Genomic DNA, 22,476 nt, shown 5'->3' with positions numbered 1-22,476 from the left:
CACTGCGTCCTCTAGGTTTCTTGCCATGCTGCGGACGCAAGCTTCAGACGAAGAAGTGAATGATGTGTAGCTCCCGGCGCCGATTTATACTGTAGTCGCACCGGTAGTGACGTCATGGCTGTCGCCGGCCAACGAGTTAGTGTTTTCTCAATGTATGCTTCAGACACGGGTCACGACGAGGCGTTCCCCATAGCGACCCCTAGAGGACGCAGTGTCTCGTTCCCTACTCAGGGAACCATGGTTACATAAGTAACCCGAGACGATTACAATCAATCCAAAATTATTCAGACAGCTGTTAGTATGACAGCATTTACACAACTATCAATACTTATTGGGAAAACCTTTAGCCTCAATGACAGCCTGTAGTCTCCTGGGCGTGCTGTCACCCAGCTTCATGCAAACCTCAACTTCAGTTTTTTTCCCCAGACTCGGTCTGAATAATTTTTTTATCACAAATTTGTATCAATTTTACTGGTAGTCCACTGTATGAAGAATTTTTGGGTATGATTTGTCACAGTTGACTTTATTTTGCTCTCCTCACTTACATAAATGAACTATAGTGTCCTGCACCCACCAGTAAAAAAAATACAAAAAATTATATCTGGTCTCTGAATTTTTGGTTTCACTGTATATCCTTCGGTTATTTTTACACTTAATTATGCCCATTAAAATGTATTTTACAAGTTTTTGTTACTTTCACTGTTAATTTTTTTGCTCTATCATCATCTTTACATCATCTTTAATTTAATAGCATTAGAGCAGCGGCTTAGTACTGTAATCACGCGCTTTGCTGTAATAATGCAGAGAACCACTCGTTCTAACTGCGTGTATTCTCGTTCTAACTAAATCTCCTGTGATATTTTCAGAAATAGAAGCTGCGTTTTTTCATCTGAAATGTGCTGCGATTTATATTCCAAAGCCACTCATATAATGCAGAAACACTCAAGCAAGCAAAACACACGCAACGCGTGCACGTATTTGTACTGATGCAGAATAGTACAGCCTAGCGCACTTCACACAGGCTGCTGGATTCACTTTCGCCTGAAAGTCGTGTATGCCTAAGGTTAAAAATAAATTGTTTATAGTGAATGCCCCTATAAAATAAATAATTTTTACGATTTAGTTTTAATCTAAATGATGCGTGTGCTAAGTGAGTGAACATCAAAGATCACACAACAGAATTGTGCGCGCGCTCTCTCTCTCTCCCTACTGTTAAGTAACTTGTGCATTGTTTTACTTACTTGTTTTTTAAATATCTGCCCGAACTACAAACTTTCCAGTAATATCTGTGAGAAAGGTATATTCACTCGACAAGCTCGCACATCTGCGCTGCCGCGCGCTCAATCCACTCAGCGTGCTTTGTTTATCAGCTTGCGCACATCAGCTATACAGGCGTTAATACTGAATGTTTAACATTATATTCATTGCATACATATACCTCGTAGTAGACATCCTTAACGCCTTTCTGCTGTCTGTTGTTCTGTTGTCTGTGTTTCTTTGTCTGAATATGGCGCTTATCACATGCTGTGTGGTATCGGGGCATTTTAACGAGTACGAGTACGAGTACAGGAGACCATTATCGGGCCGATACCGATTCCACTATCGGTATCGGTGCATCCCTAACAAGAACTGATTAGATTATGAAAGATGGACTTTCTATGACAGGTGGTTGAGAGAGGGCTGAAAGAGAAGAAATAATGATGACATCGTTATTCCCGTGACATCATTTGTGGTGCGACCTACCTTGAAGGTCAGTGATCATGACTTTGTTGTCGTAGGAGCCGGTGAGCAGATAGTGAGCTCCAGGAGAGAAGCGCACTGAACGCACGTCGCTGGTGTGCGGCCGATACGCCTGGACGCTTCGACCTCCTCTGATGTCATAAAGCATGCAGCGACAGTCCTCCAATCCGGTGGCCATGAGCCGCCCACTGGGATCCACCGCCACCGAGGCCACAGCACTTCCTGTCACATGACACAAGAATATAAATGATCCAAACCTCTGTGCAAAGACAGATTCAATAATGAAAATGGGCAATTTTTTGATTATTATTGTTAGTGTTATTGTTATACGTGTTTATTTATTTACTTTTTTGCTGTTGCTTGTTGTCACTGAATTGTTTAATAATTATAATAGTTATCAATTTTATCCTATAAATATTTTTACATTATTATTTTAGTTTTATTATTATTATGTTATTGTATTGATTCTTTTTCCATTGGTCGTTGTCAATGAATTTATTTGTATTTAATAGTACTAATACTAATAACAAAATATTTTATTATTATTACTATTATTGTTGTTGTTATTAATTATTTAATAATTTTATATATTTTATTATAATTTTGCTAATATGGGCTAATGCTAATAATTGATATTATTATTATTATTAACATATCATCTTTTTATTTTTTAATTATTATTATTATTATTTATTTTTTGCATTGGTTTTCACTGAATTGTTTAATAATTATAATAGTTATCAATTTTATCCTATAAATATTTTTACATTATTATTTTAGTTGTATTATTATGTTATTGTGTTGATTCTTTTTGCATTGGTCGTTGTCAATGAATTTATTTGTATTTAATAGTACTAATAACAAAATATTTTGTTATTATTACTATTATTGTTGTTGTTGTTATTAATTATTTAATAATTTTATATATTTTATTATAATTTTGCTAATATGGGCTAATGCTAATAATTGATATTATTATTATTAACATATCATCTTTTTATTTTTTAATTATTATTATTATTATTTATTTTTTGCATTGGTTGTCACTGAATTGGTTTTAAATATTAATATTCTGTAATACTAAAATTAATACTATTGTACTGATTATTATTGTTTTTGTTATTTGTTTTTTTACATTGGTCATTGTCATTTAATTGGTTTTGAATTTTAATATTGTGTTTAATAAAACTAAATATTTATTTTTTATCAAATAATAATTCTTATTATTAAACATAATTTAAAATTTCAATGAATTGGTCAAAGTAATTTACAAAATAGTCTTGCACTGATTCATTCACAAATCACTCTAAATTTGGTTTGAACAATTTCTAGAAATCTTTATCCCATTAATCACAAACAGCTGGGAAGGTCATGAAAAAAAAGAATTGTGTAAATTGGTCAAATGTGGGAATCCTGATGTCTTAAATAAAGGCTTGTAAAGGAGCCGAGAAGAAAAACACACCTGTTCCATGCAGGGCTGTCCCAACCACCTTCACACAGCTGGGCACACGCAGGTCCCAAAACCTCACCGTCTTATCCTGAGAGCCGGAGGCGATCATCCACCCGCCCCACGTGTACAGAGACAGGATGTGTCCTGCGACAGCAAGGCAGATCACACAACACAACATGACATCCTTTTCATACGTGAAGAGGATGCAGTGTTTCCCCTAGGTTTACAGCTTTGAGGGGGGGGATTCTGGACTTCTTTTTAATATTTTTAATGAATTACTTTAAATTAAATTGTATTAATCAAAAAGCATGTCTAATTAATTAAAATCATGAAACATAAACAGTTTAACATCAATTTATTACAAGTTTAACAAAAACTTGTTTAGGGCCCAAAAATGTTTTATTTTTTCCAACCTTATGTTTTATTGTTACCAGATTCTGTGTTTTAGCATGTCTAATTATTTGAAAGCATAAAAACAAGTTTTATTTATTCATACAATAGCCTAATGATTTTTTCCCTCAGAAATTCTCTGTTGTGTATTTACATTTTTAAGGCATAAAACATTCATTTAATTTATCTTTTAATTAACGAAAATTAAAACATTTTTTTTTTTTGAAAATAAAAAGAATTTAATATTACAATTAAAACATTGAAGAAATATTGTATGATTATAACTTATTGTACTGATTATTATTGTTTTTGTTATTTGTTTTTTTACATTGGTCATTGTCATTTAATTGGTTTTGAATTTTAATATTGTGTTTAATAAAACTAAATATTTATTTTTTATCAAATAATAATTCTTATTATTAAACATAATTTAAAATTTCAATGAATTGGTCAAAGTAATTTACAAAATAGTCTTGCACTGATTCATTCACAAATCACTCTAAATTTGGTTTGAACAATTTCTAGAAATCTTTATCCCATTAATCACAAACAGCTGGGAAGGTCATGAAAAAAAAGAATTGTGTAAATTGGTCAAATGTGGGAATCCTGATGTCTTAAATAAAGGCTTGTAAAGGAGCCGAGAAGAAAAACACACCTGTTCCATGCAGGGCTGTCCCAACCACCTTCACACAGCTGGGCACACGCAGGTCCCAAAACCTCACCGTCTTATCCTGAGAGCCGGAGGCGATCATCCACCCGCCCCACGTGTACAGAGACAGGATGTGTCCTGCGACAGCAAGGCAGATCACACAACACAACATGACATCCTTTTCATACGTGAAGAGGATGCAGTGTTTCCCCTAGGTTTACAGCTTTGGGGGGGGATTCTGGACTTCTTTTTAATATTTTTAATGAATTACTTTAAATTAAATTGTATTAATCAAAAAGCATGTCTAATTAATTAAAATCATGAAACTTAAACAGTTTAACATCAATTTATTACAAGTTTAACAAAAACTTGTTTAGGGCCCAAAAATGTTTTATTTTTTCCAACCTTATGTTTTATTGTTACCAGATTCTGTGTTTTAGCATGTCTAATTATTTGAAAGCATAAAAACAAGTTTTATTTATTCATACAATAGCCTAATGATTTTTTCCCTCAGAAATTCTCTGTTGTGTATTTACATTTTTAAGGCATAAAACATTCATTTAATTTATCTTTTAATTAACGAAAATTAAAACATTTTTTTTTTGAAAATAAAGAGGATTTAATATTACAATTAAAACATTGAAGAAATATTGTATGATTATAACTTTAAAAAAAAATAAGGTTTTAATAATTTTAGTAGTAGTAGTAGCCTATTACGTACATTCTACTGAACAATAGCAGGCAAATATTTTTCTGCTGCAATGTCTTCAAGTTAAACCGAACTTTTATTTTGATGGGTTGCCATGAATACCTTTACATTTCTGTGTGTATATGATATGAGGATAGTTTTACTCAAATGAAACGGTCAAATGCTGATGAAGTGACTCTCAGAGCAGTTCTGGAGATGTTGTTCATGTATTTATGTCCTCGTTAGTGAGACGGCAGACGCTAAAATCACCACAAGCGCCACCACGCTTCAGTACGAGTGGTAAACAAAACCACACGTCTGCGACATTCATTAACACAGAGACATAATTCATATTTAAATAGTCGTTTTGCGGCTTAATATTTATAAATACTAGTGGGAGTGTGTTCATTTGTGTGTGCGCATCGGGGCAGAACTCGGATACAGAGAGTGCGACCATGTAACGTAGAGACAGAAATGACATGCCGTCGTGTAAATAAGATAAATAACATAAGGCTATTTAGTTTGTTTAATAAAAGAACAAGGTATAGCCGTGTTCTACAGGAAAGGTACATTTAAATGACTTCTGTTGTGATCTGCGCTATAGAGAAAACAAAATTAACTTAACCTTCAAGGGGGCGGGGGGTGCCGTTGGGGGGGCGAGCCGCCTAATATAATGTCAGGGGAAACACTGGGATGGTTTGTGTGTGTGTGTGTACCTGTGTGTCCGCTGAGCGCATGCAGCCCCTGTCCTCTCTGGCAGTCAGTGGTGTAGATGTTACAGTCTCCAGCACCAGCACTGATCAGGATCGCCCCTCCGCTCTCGGGACCCTCCATAAACGCCAGGTCTCTGATGGTGCCGTCATGCATGCTGAACTCTAGATCTGGACCTGCAGTCCAAACACACGCACACGCACGCACACACACACACGCACACACACACACACACACACATTACCCTGTTAACCACTGCTTCTTCAACAACCATATTATCATTTATACAGTATATTTCATTAACTGCAATAGTTAACTATGTAAGATATAAAGTCACACTTTAAATAAGATGTATAAATTATATTAATTTAATATATAATAATAATGTATTTATTTTAATACATTATTTAATTATATTAATTTAATGTATTTAAATGATATTTAATATCATTTATATATTTTAATTTTTGTATATTACTTACGTTGGTTGTCACTGAATTCTTTCTTACATAAAATACCATTCAAATGTTTGGGGTCATATTGTTTTTTATTTATTTATGAAATAAATACTTTTATTTAGCAAAGACACAAAATTCATTAAAAATGACAGTAAAGACATGTACAGGTGCAACTCAATAAATTAGAATGTCGTGGAAAAGTTAATTTATTTCAGTAATTCAACTCAAATTGTGAAACTCGTGTATTAAATAAATTCAATGCACACAGACTGAAGTGGTTTAAGTCTTTGGTTCTTTTAATTGTGATGATTTTGGCTCACATTTAACTGTCTGTTCGAAAATATTCTATATTTACACTACACAAAACGTATTTGACAGACATTATTTGAAAGGCACGTTACCTGTGGCGTTGCAGGTGTCTGCATTGAACGGAAGAACTTTGACGTACTTGTCATTGGAGCCCGTGGCGAGAAGCTGCCCACAGGGACTCCAGGCCACACAGTAAATAGAGCCTTTATGGTGTTTAATACGCTTAAAGCAGATCTCGGGCTGTTTGACTGGACCCTGAGCGCTAGACAGGAAAAACAGAGGATGTTAGTAGATATTTTGAAGAATGTTCAAGTTTCTGACAGTTTTGTATGAAAGCCCGTTTCCGCCATTAAATTAAAAAATAAATAAATAAGGTAATTGCGACTATTTATCTTGCAATTCTGACTTTTTTCTCAGAATTGTTGGATATAAACTCGCAATTGACCTATTCCTGAGTTCCGCCCCCCTTAGTTACTGTTGCTCACTTGGACAAACAAACAGAGCTGCTCACTGTCTTACAATGACAGCGGTCAGTGAAAACCTTCTTCTGAGATGTTTCTGATAAATTTGGGACACAGATGGACCTTCAAGTCGGACTTAAATATGCCATGGAGGGATATATAAAAGATATTAAAATAAATATGTAAAAATACAGATCACAATGCAAACAATGTTTCTCTATAGCACTGAGCCTGAAACCTAAAGAAGTCTGAGTTCCACTCCCCGTGCAACTGATACTCGACTGCCATTGGCTCATCTGCGTTCGAGGGGAGGGGCTTACCGATAGATCAATTGCGAGTAAAAAAAAGTCAGAATTGCGTGATATAAACTGGCAATTCTGACTCTTTTCTTGCAATTGTGAGTTTATACTTCGCAATTCTGACTTTTTTTCTCGTTATAAAGTCCATTTCTGAGGGGGGGAAAAAGACTGATATTTTATAACTTGCAATTGTGAGTTTATATCATGCAATTCTGAGAAAAAAAGTCAGAACTGCGAGATGTGAACTTGCAATTGCGAAAAAAAAAAAAGTCAGACCTGTGAGATTATTGCCTTTTTTTATTTTTTATTAGTGCTGTCAAACGATTAATCACGATTAATCCACTTAAGAAAAATATGTTATATTTGTATATTAAATATATTTATATGTAATATAAATATATACATGTAAATACATGTAAATACATGTAAATATTTTCAAAATATTTACTGTATGAGTGTGTATTTATATATACATAATAAATATACACAGTACACACACATATATTATGTAAACAAAAACTTCTATTTTGGATGCGATTAATCGTTTGACAGCACTATTTTTTATTCAGTGGCAGAAATGGGTTTCCATAGTTTTGGGTCCCATTGACTGCCATAGTATTTTCTGTCCATACTATATAAGTCAAATAGAACCCGAAAAGATTTGGTTACCAACATTCTTCAAAATATCTTCTTTCATGTTCCACAGAAGAAAGAAACTCATACAGGTTTGGAACAACATGAGGGGGAGTAAATGATGACAGAAATGTCATTTTTGGGTGAACTAACCCTTTAAATACTGAGATGAACACACCTGGTTTTGAGGGATTGTGGGTAAGTGCAGACACGCAGTGTTTTGGAGTTGGAGCCGATTGCGTAGAGGGTCCCGGACGGGTGGAAGGCGACCGCGCGCACAGCCTGCGTGTCCTCCAGCGTCTGCACTGCAACAAATGGGGATTTGGGTTTCTCGTCCTGAAACACACTGTCATGATACATCTGCATTAGAAGCAGCTCACAAACCAGTTATTTCATTTTTTTAGGGTTGAAGGTTGTGAGAAACCTCTGGTTGACCAGCACTGGGGACTCGTCCAGAGACGGGACACCTCGGCCTCCTCCCTTCTGAGGGGTGCTGCTGATCACTGCGGTCTTGTTCTGGCCTGAGCCGGTCTCTGGGGTCTGTTTACTGGCTCCGCTCGCTGCTGTACCGTTACACTGCTGGGCCAAAGCCTGGACATCTTCACCCAGGTCCTCCATTCCCACATTCAGCTCCTCCAGTTTCTGAATGGACCTTCATGAATGATCAAGAAAACTATGGCTGATGGTGATATCTAGAGGTACTCTAAGGTACTTAATGCTGATATAATGCTGATATTGATCAAATTTTAATGACAGCAAAGCAGTTTTTAAAATTTACGTACATAATATTTACTCTAAAATTCACAATTAAAAATGTTTTTTTTTAAATAATAGTTATTAATAAACGGAGCAATTCCAAAATGGTCCTCGCACCATCAATGCTCGGGGCCTAATAATTATAATAATAATTACATTCCTAATAATTGCATTTACAAATATACATACAAAATAAAAATACATATTGTATTATAAATTATTTAAAACACAAAATAAATATATACAAATATGTAAAATATACTATTAAATTGTATTTAATTAATAATTATTAAAATTAATAAATGGCATAATAAACATACTGCAGTTTAATGATGGCAAAAATACGTTTACAAAATTGCTGAAAAGCAATGTACAACTAAATTGTACTATATGATATTGTAAATAAACTGCTGATAATCTCAAAATGACCAAATATTATGAGATTAATATGTCTATCACTAGCACAAATCAAGTATTAATATATAATATAATAAAAAAATAATAATTTTACAATATACAGCAAATGAGTTATGTACACAAAAAATGTAAATTACTGATTTCATTTCACTTATTTCACAATGGCATTTTATTTTCATATTAAAATGTTTATCACTAGTAAAAATAATATATGATATTACACTGATCATTTTATATGAAATACAGTTTGTAAAAATATATTTAACATATATATATATATATATATATAATTATATTTTAATGACATTAAAATAGCATAATTTACATAATTCACAATTTCTATAAATGATATCACATAAATTAGATTTTTATGATTTAATGAGAGCCAATAAGAATTTTAAAATATTGCGGGAAATCAATGAACAAAAAAAGATGTAAATATAACATAATAATTTGCAGATAGTCTCAAAACTGCCAAATATTTCCAGATCAATCTCTATCCCTATATATAAAATAATACTTAGAATAAGTATTAATAAGTCTAGACTAGAACAGAATAGAATAGAGCACATGCTATTTCTGTTATCCCTGTCTGAAATTAATGGCACATCAATAACAAGTGAAACAAATGAGTTAGTTAATGGTAAGCAAGTTCCAGCCCAAGAGGCATTTACAGCACTTCCAATCTCATCAGCTTGACATCAGAAGCCACATAATCAATCAACAACACTGCACTTCCTCTGGGGCACTTCAGAGGTCTGGAGCTGACCTGTTGAGGAACTTCTGTGTGAGATTGTGCTGCGCTGCGTCTGTGGGCTGATCTGGGGGATGAACTCCACCCTCCAGCAGCATCTGATGGTACAGCTGCCTCTGCTGCTGCTTCTGCTCGAGATGCTGCTGCACCCGCAGCCGCTGCCGCTGGAACTCCTGAAGCTGCTCCTGCACACACACACCACAACAAAAGTCAGCAGCAATGACAAGACTGTCATCATTTGCACATGTAACCTAAATGTAGCCGTTTTAATTACCTCCGATTTTTCAGCTGAACCCATGGCTCCACCATCTCTGCCAGGAGTCAGTGGAGGACGCAGTGAGTTCGCTCCTCCTGAGCCGTTTATCCTCTCGTCCGGTGCTCTGGAGGAACACCAGTCAACACAAATGAGCGGGACAACATCTTAATATCTGTGGATGCACGGATAGTAAAATTCACGTTCATGCGGCAAGCTGATAGATGGCTGATAAATGGCTAGAATTAAAAATTCCATACAATTTTTTTTAATACATTGAAAATAAAACACTTAAAACTATGAAAACAGATAGTTATTATGAGATTGATTTAGGATTAAACGATAAACCTTAAATGAGCGTTAGATGACGGCAAAAGTCATCTAAATGTAAAAATAGAGGAAATAAGCAAGAACAATATACAATCTACATTACCATTTAAAAGCCTGGTTCCGGTAAGATTTTTAAATATTTTTGTAAGAAGTCTTTTATGCTTACCAAGACTGGATTTATTTGATTAGAAATACAGTAATATTGTGAAATACTATTACAATTTAAAATAACTGCTTTCTATGTTAATATGCTTTAAAATGTCATTTATTCCTGTAATGAAAAGCTACCTTTTCAGTACCATTACTGTGTCACATGATCCTTCAGAAATTTTTTCAATACACTGATTTGCAGCTTAAGAAACATTTGTTATTGATATTATCAATGTTGAAAACAGTTGTGCTGCTTTATATTTTTGTGGAAACCCAAGACATTTACTTCAGAATTCTTTAATGAATAGAAAGTTCAAAATAACGTTTAACTAGAAATCTTTTTTGCAACATTATAAATGTCTTTACTGTCACTTTCTATCAAATTAATGCATCCATGCTGAATAAAGGTAATAATTAATTATTTCATTAAAAAAAATCGTACTGACTCCACACTTTTAAACAGTAGCATAGCATAATGACAAAATCAAGAATATTATCTCTACCTTTTGATAAAAACTGCACATTAATATTATGGTTTCTACTGCCAGTTCTCTAAAATATACTGACAGTCATTGAAGTTTGTCTGGACTTAACTAGTAAAGCTGCCAGGGTTTATTTCAGTGGATCTAACAGGATTAGAAGTGTCAAGCTTGACCACCATATGTCGCATTTCACTGCTCACAGTAACACCTTCTAACACAGAAACCAGCTCTGAGAAGCTAGATTTTACTACGGTATTTTATACTTTACAATAAATCGTGCAGTTTTGTTTATGACTGATGTTTACCCTTGGTTTTATTGATGATTAATATAGTTAAACCATGGTAACCACAAACTAACCATGGTTTGGCTACACGAACCATAGTATTTGTAGTAAAACTGTGGTTATACAAATGGTAATCAATACGCCCAAAAAAATAATACACTTTTAATATAATAAAACCATGGTTAATTTTCGCAAGGGATGGGATGCAAACTCATGGAACACAAAAGAAGATATTTTAAAGAACATTTTTCAACTGTTTTGATCTATACAATGGAAGTCAATGGAGTCCAAAACAACAGCATTGAACCCCACTGACTTTTCCAGTATTGACAGAAACACTGTTTTCGAAATATCTTCTTTCGTGTTCCACAGAAAGTCATACCAGTTTGAATCGACATCAGAATGATTAAATGTTAACCAAACTGTCGTTTTTGGGTGAACTATCCCACCTGTCAGGCGAATCACTGAGGACGTTGCTCTCCATTGCGTTTTTGCTTCCATTTCCTCCTGAAGGATACCCAAAGTTGGCGAACGACTGCGACATGGCCGATGCTTTCCCGTCACCTTCCGTGCTTTTCTTTTCCCTTCCCACCAAGCCGTGGGACAGACCGTCCAGGGCGGGATTGAGAGAGCGGGACATGTAAGTATCCGCCGAGTGGGGCCGCCGCAGAGGCGATGCTGGGCAGGGCGAGAGTTTGGTGAGCAGAGGTGTGAGAAGATCTGCGTGACCCGTCCGGACCGGTTTGATGAGCCGGTCCACGTGGATGCTGAGGGTCTTCTGCTCAAATGCGCAAGCGAAGACCGACGGCGAGAGGTTTTGCAGCCAAGACAACAAACTCAAGTCCAGTTCCTCGCAACCATTCCCACACAGGACGTCGACGGCGAGGAGAACCTCCTCCTCATTGATTTCCTCTCCAGTGGCTTTGCTCTGGCAGAACTCAACGCAGCATTCGTACAGGATTCCCTTGATGAGGAGCTGGAACAGACGGTCACCGCTGGCTTTGAATCCGGCTTCGCTCAGTTTGCGGTCGGCAGGGATGAATTCAGCCACCATGGAGCAGGCCTCCTCGAAGCAGTGCACGCGGGCCGTGCTGGGGTTCCAGTCCTTGAATTCGGCGTGGTGGGTGAGGCGCGGGAACGTGAGGAGCAGGCAGAGCTTGCTGTAGTCTTCTTTGGTTGGGCAGAACTCTTCCAGGGAATGAAGGGACTTCACCGCATCTTGCATGGTCAGCTCCAGCTGCAGGTGGGAAAGAGAGCGGTCATTGTGAATGAAACCTTTCTGACACATTTTGAGTCATCTATCTATCTATCTATCTATCTATCTATCAGTATTAAATAATATTTTCATAGATTTTATTTCATAGATTCAGAATAATTTACAAGATTTATTCTAAGAACTAAAGGCCATTTTATGGTACAAATAATATTATATAATTAAACTTCCATTTTGCACAAGACAAGAATTATTTATGTACTTTATTCATGTATCAGTTACTTATTTATCATGGTACACATAACAAAAATAATCATAACTTACAATTACACTTCTTCCATTTTGCATAAATAACGAGCAATATTTATTTATTTATTTATTTGCTTGTTTGTATAAAACTTTTATTGATTCAAACTATTCATTTATAAGTATTAAAGGCTATTTTAAAAATAAAAATAATAATAATAAACTTCTTCCATTTTGCACAAAAGATAAACATTATGCATGTATTTATTTATTATTAAAGGATATGGTACAAGTAATAATAATAATAATAATACAAACGTTTGTTGATCATTTTGCATAAAAGACTCATAATTTATAAATAATGTCTCTATCTATCTATCTATCTATCTATCTGTCGGTCGGTCTATCAGTATAACATTTTCGTATTAAAGGCTATTTTAAAATAATAATAATAAAACAAACTTGTTCCATTTTGCACAAAAGATAAACATTATGTATGTATGTACAGTGGGGAAAAAAAGTATTTCGTCAGCCACCAATTGTGCAAGTTCTTTTTGTTGATCATTTTGCATAAAAGACTCAATTTATAAACAATCTATCTATCTATCTATCTATCTATCTATCTATCTATGTATCAATAATAATAATACAAACTTTTGTTGATCATTTTGCATAAAAGACTAAATTTATAAACAATCTATCTATCTATCTATCTATCTATGTATCTGTCTGTATGTCTGTCAGTATAAAATTTTCGTATTAAAGACTATTTTAAAACAATAATAATAATAAAACAAACTGCTTCCATTTTGCACAAAAGATAAACATTATTTATTTATTAGTATTAAAGAATATGGTACAAGTAATAATAATAATAATAATCTATCTATCTATCTATTAGTATAAAATTTTCATTTATTCAAATTATTACTATTATCATCATCATCATCATAACTAATAAACAAACAAACAAAAACAAATATTCATCTTTTATGCAAAAAGGAATGTTTAATTGCAAATAATAATAATCATAATCATATACAATTAAACTTTCCATTTTGCATAAAATTGATTTAAATATCAGTTTCTATGATGATGATAATAACAGTAATAATATTTTCAATTAAATAAAGTAAATAATTAAAGGCTATTTTCTAGGTACCAACATTACTACTAATATTAATACCATATACAATTAAACATTCCATTTTACATAAAAGACAAGTGGGTCTTTTTTTAGAATAACCTGATGCCATTTTGCACACACATACAAACACTCACATTATCAGGGTCATCTGCCGCAGATATGGCGTTGTTTACACACAGAGCTTCCAGAAACTTCTGTTTTAGGACGATATATCGAAATCTAAAAGATTCAAAATGCCCAAAAGACTGTGAACCAAGCAACACAAGCCTGAATTCTGGCAACAGATTCACAACTGTGCTTACTTCTTTCTGTCAAATTTATCCAGGCACTCCAACGGCTGGATGAACTGCAAAACTTCCTCCCATTGCCCGTCTAATATAAGTTGCCTTAGAAAAATAAAAAGGACAAAAATTAGTTCATCTTCTAAATAATATTGAACAAGATTCTTTCATAAGTTAAAATGATGTTACTGAAAGAAATGCAAGTGTACTCAATACTTCAGCACCTGAAATAGATGCGGTTTTTCCATTTCCACACTTCATTAAGCAGCACTACCATTTATTAAAGGGGTCATAGGATTCCCATTTTCCACAAGTTGATATGATTCTTTAGGGTCTTAATGAAAAATCTGTAACATAGTTTGGTTAAAACTGATCAATGGTAGAGTAAAAAACACCTTTTTTACCCTGTCAAAAAACAGTTTTGTAGCATTTTCCTTAAATGTTAATGAGCTCTGCTAACCCCGCCCCTCTCTTCCTGCTCTCTGAGGGACTGTTTACTTTAGCCGCATTCATCGTGAAACCTGTGTGGGTTCAAATAATTTTGGTAGGAATAAAATGAACAAAACACAAAAATGGACAAAGGTTTATTTTTCCTCATTTGAAAATTCCTTAAAATTATGTCACCCAGGAAACAATATTATTTAATACTAGTGTGAATTTTATTTTATTTTGCTAGAAAGCAGAAAACCCTGCTGTTGTGCTGTATGACCACTTGATGGCACAATACAATCACAAGACTGATCCAAAAGCATGTTTTTGATTTCACCAGGAACTCATCGATGAGTACATTGCTGACCTAATCGGTGAATGGTTGAGCTGAAAGAGAAGCTCATTTGAGATGACTTTCAATAGCACACGTACGTCTTCAAGATGTTTGTTAAAGAGCGTTTCATCTGGAAAACATCTGCCGTCTATGAACATCTGAATAAAGTCTTTATACAATCAGTTTTAAATCATAAACATCTTAACAACATTTTCTAAATGTCTATGTAACATCTGACAGGAAACGTCTTAGAGGCGTAGGCTATATTGCAGATGAGCAAACACTCAAAAAAATAGGTCTTCCAAATATAAACACGTACATCGAATAGATGTCTCTGTAAACTACTACAAAGTTGAGTTGCTGTTGTGAGAATTACATATGTTAGCTATATAAACTATTTTCTAACCTAAAATTCACCTAGGAACAATGTAGCTAAACAAAATCCATCAGAGGTCTTGATTTTTTGGACTCAGCTCAACCATTCAAAACTGCTATGAAGATTATTGTAAGTAAAAACGATTAAAACCATTTATTTACTTTCATAGGATATATACGTTTAGCAATAAAGTACAAACCAACATTCGGTCTCAGACTTGCCAGCCTCAACCGTATGATTTAAACTAAAATGCAACATTTTTTCTCTTCTTCTTCTTCTTCTTCTTCTTCTTTACATTGCATACATTCTTTTTCTTTTCGAATTTGATGTTTATTTAATGTTTAATGCTAAAAGTAGTGAAGTTACACAAATCCGGGTTATGTTTAAACATTCTCAAATTTGGATAAAGGCAAGAAAATAAATAGAAAACAAAAACAGCTCATGAAATGTTTGACTTCATGAGGTTGACCATATGTTAATGGTCAAACTCATGAGGTCAACTATTTCTGAAGGCAAAGCACCTCCTTCAGTGAGCATTTGTGAATTGGTTTAATAGTTTTAAGGCCTGTTTTATACCTTATATGTCAAATATCTCACAAAGTATTGACTTAGTATCCAAATTACAGTTTAGCAATTGATTCTATCTTTGTGAGTCTTCATGCTGTTCAGTTTTTGTTAAATCTAGGTCACAAAGGAAGTGCATGAACTCATAAATTTTGGGGCACCCAAGTGTCCATAAGTTACTATGAGTGAGCGTGACCCTGTTTGGCAAAGGCCTTCATTGTTTTTTCACGCATTAAATGCACCTGCAACAGGGACAGGGTTGTTCTCTGCAGGACTGTGTCCCACTTTCTGCTAATGGTGTAATGTTTCTTTGAAAATTGTCCTACCTCTGCATTTTATATAGCTGCTTATGACCATCAACCTAACGATCTTTTACACCAGGGGCCAGTTGCATTAACTGTTTAGACTAGTCTTAAAAAGTTAGTCATCTAATTTTTCCCCCTTCAAGACTGGTCATAACTTTTTTAATTCAGTTATGAAAAGGTAGATTGGTCTTATTTGTGTTGGAAAAGTAAGACTGATTACCTCTTGGCAGCTGCTAGTTGGTCAAACTAGTTCTTAAGACACAGTTTTAACATGGTGGCTAAGTTTATGCAACTGGCCCCAGAACATACTAAATGGTTTGGGGATGGTAAAATTAAAAAAATGTTTTTGAAATAATTATCTCATGCTTGCCAAGGAGTTTACTTGATCAAAATACAATAAAAACAGTAATATTGTTAAATATTAATACAATTTAAAATATTTTGTATTTTGTATTTTCATGTATTTTAAAATGTAAGTCGTTCTAGTAATGTCAAAGCTGAACTTTTTGCATCATTGTATCAGTCCTCAGTGCCACATGATTCTTCAGAAATCATTATAATTTGCCAAGTTGATGCTCTTAAGAAGCAACTCTTATTATTATCAACGTCAAAATGTAAGTCTTTACACAGTCAATGAGTTCTCCTTCATTTCCTTCCTTCCTTTAAAAAAACAACAACAACAACATCAACCATAACAAAAATCAATCATAAATTACAGCCAATCAGAAGAGCGTGTGGGCGTGCTCTATTGCTCTCTCAGCAAGAAGAACATTATCGCACTCGAATCGAATTCAGTAAGTACATAAGTTTAAACAATTTTATCATTGTTCAAAGTAAATTTTCAGCTGTCTTTCATGGAATGCACTTGTTTGTTCACATAGAGTTCACAGTTTGAAAGTTCTTGTTTCCTTTAAGTTATATTCAAGATCTGAGGTAAAGTTAAGCTACTGTCGTGTTTTGACGGCTTATCAGAAAGTCGCATTTTGTGTTGAGTATTTAATTTTTGACAGGAATAAAAGGAGGCTGTGATGGATAGAAGTGCAGTGCGTTCAATGGATTATACTGTTGTTCAACAACATCATTGTTCAAAAACGTTAAGTGTTTAAAGGTGGGGTAAGCGATTTTTCAAAAACGCTTTAGAAAACTGATTCGGCCGAATAGCAAAACAAACTTGTAGCCAATCAGCAGTAAGGGGCGTGTCTACTCATGATGTGGAGGAGAGAGCGTTCAGTGCACGGGACGGACATTAGCTGAGTCGAGCGACAGAAAGATAGAGATGGCAGATAAAAAACAAAAGAGGAAAACGTCTGCGGGACAAAAGATGGCTTAAGGCAAGAAGTAGGACCCGTGTAAATATCGGATCCACTTTCTAGCGCTGGAGAGAACTCAAGGAGCAGTAGGCCTGCGATCGGACGCCGAGGTTGCTTTGTTTTTTTCTCGATAGGTGAGTAACACCGTGTCTGTGCCGCAACAGCTAGAGTCTGTCTAGTACACTGGACGCGACAAAGCGACCCTTGAAAATCATTAGAATTTTGGGTCAATACGTCATAAATAGAATGCAGCAGCAGTTTTCTGTCGGGGATTTGTCGTGCCGCGCCGCATCCAGTGTAGACCATAGATATGTATATATCGGCTATATCTATGGTGTAGACAGCATCACTGATTAGGCTATAATGAGTTCCAGAGTATTTTGTCACGCCGCGCCACTCACGTCCGGTGTAGACATGGTGTAACATTGGTTTTCATGGACAAAATTTCAAAACACAATTTGGACGTATGACGGAGTATTTCTGTGCTAAAAATCTTATTTCCGGGTTCGTACAAGTTTCGGAGAGTTTTTTTCGATTGTGGCTCTTCATGACGTAGTTGAGGGTGGAACTCCTTATATGGGCATTTCTCCTGGAAGAACACATCAACCAGAGCAAGAGCGAGATCGCGCCCATCAACGCGCTTCATCCGGCGGCAGCGCTGCACGGGACTCGCTCGGGAAGAATGTCTCCAAAGAAGTGTGTTTTTGGTTGTAAGGAAAGATAGCTTTGTTCAACTTCCTGAAGAAGCAGTCATGGAATTTCACAAGTGTGTTTGTTGATGAACGTTTTGGTCCAGCTTTATATTAGGTGGCCTTAACTACTATGTACTTGCATTTAAATTAATAATTTGGTACAATGCACTTATTGTGTACATACGTGTTTTTACATTGTACTTATATTTTTTTTAAATACCTATATGTAATTACATCTGTAATTAATTTCTTTAATTACATTTATAATTACACTGTTGACCCATCCCTTACACCTTAACCCGCACTTAAACCTACCCATACCACCAAAACTGTCCCCAACCTTACCCGTATCCCACCTCAATAGCAGCAAAAGTGTTTTGCAATACAATATGAACACATTAAGTACATTGTACTTATTTTTTATGTAAGTACATAGTAGTTAAGGCCACCTAATATAAAGTGTGGCCAACGTTTTATAAGCAATGCCCAGTTAGATGCTGGATTAGCATATCACATGATACTGAAGGATGGAGCGGTCGAGCTATAAAAGATCCTGGTCATGATTCAGAACTGTAGACGGTGAGTGAAACTGCATCAAATGTCTGTATTTTGTTGGCATTCGGAGCTCAAGTGCTCGTCAATCTTTAGCTCCGCCCACGGCGCGCCTCCAGGAGCTCGGCTTTTTCCTGAGAGAATCGTAAAGCTGTATCTTTCTTTTATAAATATGATAAAACTAAAGACTTTTGGAGATATAAAGGATGCAGTACCACTCTATAGGTACTCAAGATTAACATGAGATTGGGTGAAAAACTGTGTCCCCTTTAATAAAAAATAACACTTGCAAACATTATGCATTACATACAGTAAAAGCAGACTTAAATGTAAATATAAGTGAAAAAAGTGGTCATTGTCCTTGTGCAAATTCAGCAAGAGCTGAGGCAAGTGTGCAAAGCGCATTTCTACTTTCCACTGAGAGATACGTAACACAAGGACTGAGGTTTAATATGCACATAATAATAAAAATAACAATAAAATTATCTGTCAAACTGTCAAAAAGCAAAATAAACCATGAAATATCACAGTACAGTGTTGTACATATGTGTTGACATATGGGAACCCTGTGATTTCATCACCATTGGCTGATGGACTATATATTGTCTTTTGGTTTTATGCAGGCTGTGATCCTACATGTGCTGGTTACCACAACTTGTATTCCATTACTGCAAGATCCTGTGTAACCTTGCAGAAGTACCATCCACTCTCATTGGTTTTGATAAAAGTAATGTTGAGTGTTGACCAATCTTCATTTTTCTCTTTTAAAAAAACGTTGTTGTTCAGGTGTCTTGTAAGCTGATCTACAGTCTAAAATAGGTGTCTGGCTATAGTGCCAGCTCAATTTGGTACTTTCCACTTGGCTGAAAAGTGCAGAACTTTACAAACTTCAGCATACTTTGGTTCCAAATTGACGTTCAGTTGTTTTTCTTGAAGAGTGTTACTGATCAAAGCTTCTGTTGTTGTAATGAAAAGAATAGATATATTATGATCTGCTGCTAAATACAAACAGTAAGTATATGATTGGAATATTGATGATCTTGAGCCTCTTGTGAACATGATGGTTTCATGTTTTTTAACGTTAGTTGATACTAGTTGGATAATAAGTTTAACAAAATATCTGTGTGTGTATATAAATACGCTTTTAAAATAGCATGAATCTCACCTCTGACAAGAAGAAGAAAGATTGTACTGCAGAATCGATCCATGTCTATGTCGGTAGATGTATTCAGAATAGTAAATCGCCCTGAGACTAAATAAAACAACAGTCAAACAAGAAGACAACAATGAAGTTACTGTAAATGATTCATTCAACTTGATCAAACAACTTTATCTTTCTTCTCCAAACAAAAACAGCACCTGGAGTCTTCAGATGAGAACACCTGAAGTGTTCTCGTTCACTCGTGATGGTTAAAGCTGTTGAAGTCTAGATGGGTTCCTCTGTGGTCATGCATATATATGTAAGTGTTATATTATGAGTTTCTGATACCTTCTTCCTGTAGAAGAGTCTATTAGAAACTGTTTAAACTATGCTGTGCACCTTTTGCGCACATCATTTGTAACTTGAATGTGCTAAGCATCTGGATTTATCTACTTCCAGTAATTCTAGCTGTACAGCAGTCTGTTATGCTGATTGATATCACAAACTTAATGTATACAAAAGTTCGGAGCAAGTAAAGGACACCAATTAGTATAATAAAGTCTTTAATTTAAAATACATATTGCAAACATCATTGTGCATTACATACAGTAAAAGCAGACTTAAATACTCGTGTAATTAAATATCAGTGAGAAAAAGTGGCCGTCGTCCTTGTTCAAATTCGACAAGAGCTGAGGCATGTGTGCAAAGCACATTTCAACTACCCACAGAGAGACATGTAACACGAGTCAATGAATTTGAAAGGAAAGGACAATTAATATGCCACATTTAAGTTCAAATTCCTTGAAACAGGAACAAATAGCATCTTTTATTAAAAAGGTTCCTAATATCAAATGCTGACGCTTGCTATTATAGCCGTCTTCGATCAAACTACAGCATAGCTTGAGTCAGTTCATTTGTAAACATTATAAATTAACTCATCTGAAAGCACTGTGGTGTCACAATGTGAAGGAAGCCACAGTCCACCATTAAAACAACTGACAGCTACTGTATGTTAATATCACAGAAGAATATACAGTAAGTATATAACTGTGCAAATCCTCATTTTTCATAGTGTTTCATTAGGTAACTTGGATTATGTCTAGTTAAATCAACTTGAATATAAAATACATCTAAAAAGCTATGTATATATGCTGCTGTACAGCGTCAATTCACACTTTGGTAGTATGAATGGTATTTCATTCAATAAAACCAAAGTCAAACCATACTTTCCTTGATAGAAATTTAAATGATGTTCCCTGTTTCATTTAAAGTCAACATAAAAAGGTATTGAGAACCCATTTTACTTCCGTAATTTGATGTAAACAGGATATTTCAACAGAATATTTTTTCTGTTATACCCGAATAGAAATACCATGGAATAATTTTGAGTCGATTTTGATTTCCTGTTGACTTTAAAGGTATGAAACCGAATAATTGTGAACTGAGATTTTATATGCACACATAATAATAACAATAATAATAATAATAAAATTCTCACAAACAGTCAGAAACAAAATATGACACTGTAAAAAAATAAAATCATTCTGAACATTCAATAAATAAGTAATGACGTGAACCCTGTGCTTTCTCTCCCATTGGTTGATGGACTATAACTCGTCTTTTGGGTTTATATGCTGGCCGTGGTCCCACATGTGCTGGCTATCAAGGGCTTGAATCACCTCATCAGCTTGAAGCCTCTCCTGCAATTAGATTTAAAACACATCATATTTCATCATATTTGATCACATCACCAGCAATTTGCATGGCACCTAGTAGAGCTGTCAAAATGGCTGAAAAGCTCAATTCAAATTTTGTACTTGCATATTATCAATATTCAAATTATATTCCAATTTAAAAGGCATAATTTCAGTTAGGGGGGAAAAAAAGCTTTTGAGGCCACAAGAGGGCGCATCGAGCAAAATATTACTAAAGCATGTTTCTTAAAAGCAATAAAATAACATGACTATCTTTGAAAAAAGTGTTTAAAATAATGTTTATAAACATATATCATTAATTAACTTGCTTAAGCAAGTCCACTGAAGTACTGCTTCAGTCCAAAAGAACTTAAATAAAAATCGCCCATCCATAAAAAAAAGTGTCTCACATGGCTCCGGGGGATGAACAAAGGCCCTCTGTAGCGAATCAATGCATTTTTGTAAGACAAATATCCATATTCAAAACGTAATAATCACTTGAATCTAGCTTGCGCTCACTGTTGTAAACGGAGGCAGTTCCGGGTGGATGACGTATGAGGTCGGCTTTGCGCATGCGCCGCTCAGAAGTGACGCACGCGTAAACGCAGCGGAGAGATCAAAACAAAACAACGGTCAAGAATTAGAAGTACAAAACGAGGATTTGTAAAGAAGAATGTCAGAAGATTTCGATATAAGCCAAGAGGAGACTGGTTTTCCTTTGCTAAAGTAAAGAAACTTTGCTTCTTTTGATCCTGTAAACAAACGTTGGTTTTCACGAGACTCACCGGCGCATGTGCAACGCTGACCTCATACGTCATGCTCCCGGAACTGCTTTCAGTGTAAAACAGTGAGCGCAAACTACATTAAAGTGATTATTACGTTTTGAATATGGATATTTTTCTTACAAAAACGCATCGATTTGCTACAGAAGGCCTTTGTTCACCCCCTGGAGCCGTGTGAGACACTTTTTTTATGGAT

At 35.1% G+C, this 22,476-nt stretch overlaps 2 protein-coding genes across 2 annotated transcripts in view; both read right to left on the bottom strand.

The window, feature by feature from the left end:
- LOC107564929 (WD repeat-containing protein 47-like) overlaps positions 1 to 14,362 on the bottom strand; it is a 22,311-nt gene extending 7,949 nt beyond the window's left edge. The window contains exons 1-12 of the mRNA XM_016250102.1: positions 14,326 to 14,362; positions 14,123 to 14,243; positions 13,955 to 14,039; positions 11,664 to 12,451; positions 9,990 to 10,095; positions 9,731 to 9,900; positions 8,213 to 8,440; positions 7,967 to 8,134; positions 6,488 to 6,657; positions 5,634 to 5,804; positions 4,236 to 4,367; positions 1,744 to 1,962 (exon numbers count right to left, since the gene is read on the bottom strand). Of these exons, the coding sequence (XP_016105588.1) occupies positions 1,744 to 1,962; positions 4,236 to 4,367; positions 5,634 to 5,804; positions 6,488 to 6,657; positions 7,967 to 8,134; positions 8,213 to 8,440; positions 9,731 to 9,900; positions 9,990 to 10,095; positions 11,664 to 12,451; positions 13,955 to 14,039; positions 14,123 to 14,243; positions 14,326 to 14,362 (2,395 nt within the window). The remainder of the gene's footprint in view (positions 1 to 1,743; positions 1,963 to 4,235; positions 4,368 to 5,633; positions 5,805 to 6,487; positions 6,658 to 7,966; positions 8,135 to 8,212; positions 8,441 to 9,730; positions 9,901 to 9,989; positions 10,096 to 11,663; positions 12,452 to 13,954; positions 14,040 to 14,122; positions 14,244 to 14,325) is intronic.
- A 6,790-nt stretch (positions 14,363 to 21,152) lies between these two features.
- Positions 21,153 to 22,476, bottom strand: part of LOC107564922 (prolyl 3-hydroxylase 2-like) — a 55,857-nt gene continuing 54,533 nt past the window's right edge. The window contains exon 15 of the mRNA XM_016250091.1: positions 21,153 to 21,504. Within this exon, the coding sequence (XP_016105577.1) occupies positions 21,412 to 21,504 (93 nt within the window). The 3' untranslated portion in view covers positions 21,153 to 21,411. The remainder of the gene's footprint in view (positions 21,505 to 22,476) is intronic.

This window comes from Sinocyclocheilus grahami, unplaced genomic scaffold (assembly GCF_001515645.1).
Source record: "Sinocyclocheilus grahami isolate Dianchi unplaced genomic scaffold, SAMN03320097.WGS_v1.1 scaffold971.1, whole genome shotgun sequence".
Classification (NCBI taxonomy): Eukaryota; Metazoa; Chordata; class Actinopteri; order Cypriniformes; family Cyprinidae; genus Sinocyclocheilus; species Sinocyclocheilus grahami.
This window is presented reverse-complemented; position numbering and strand designations above follow the sequence as displayed.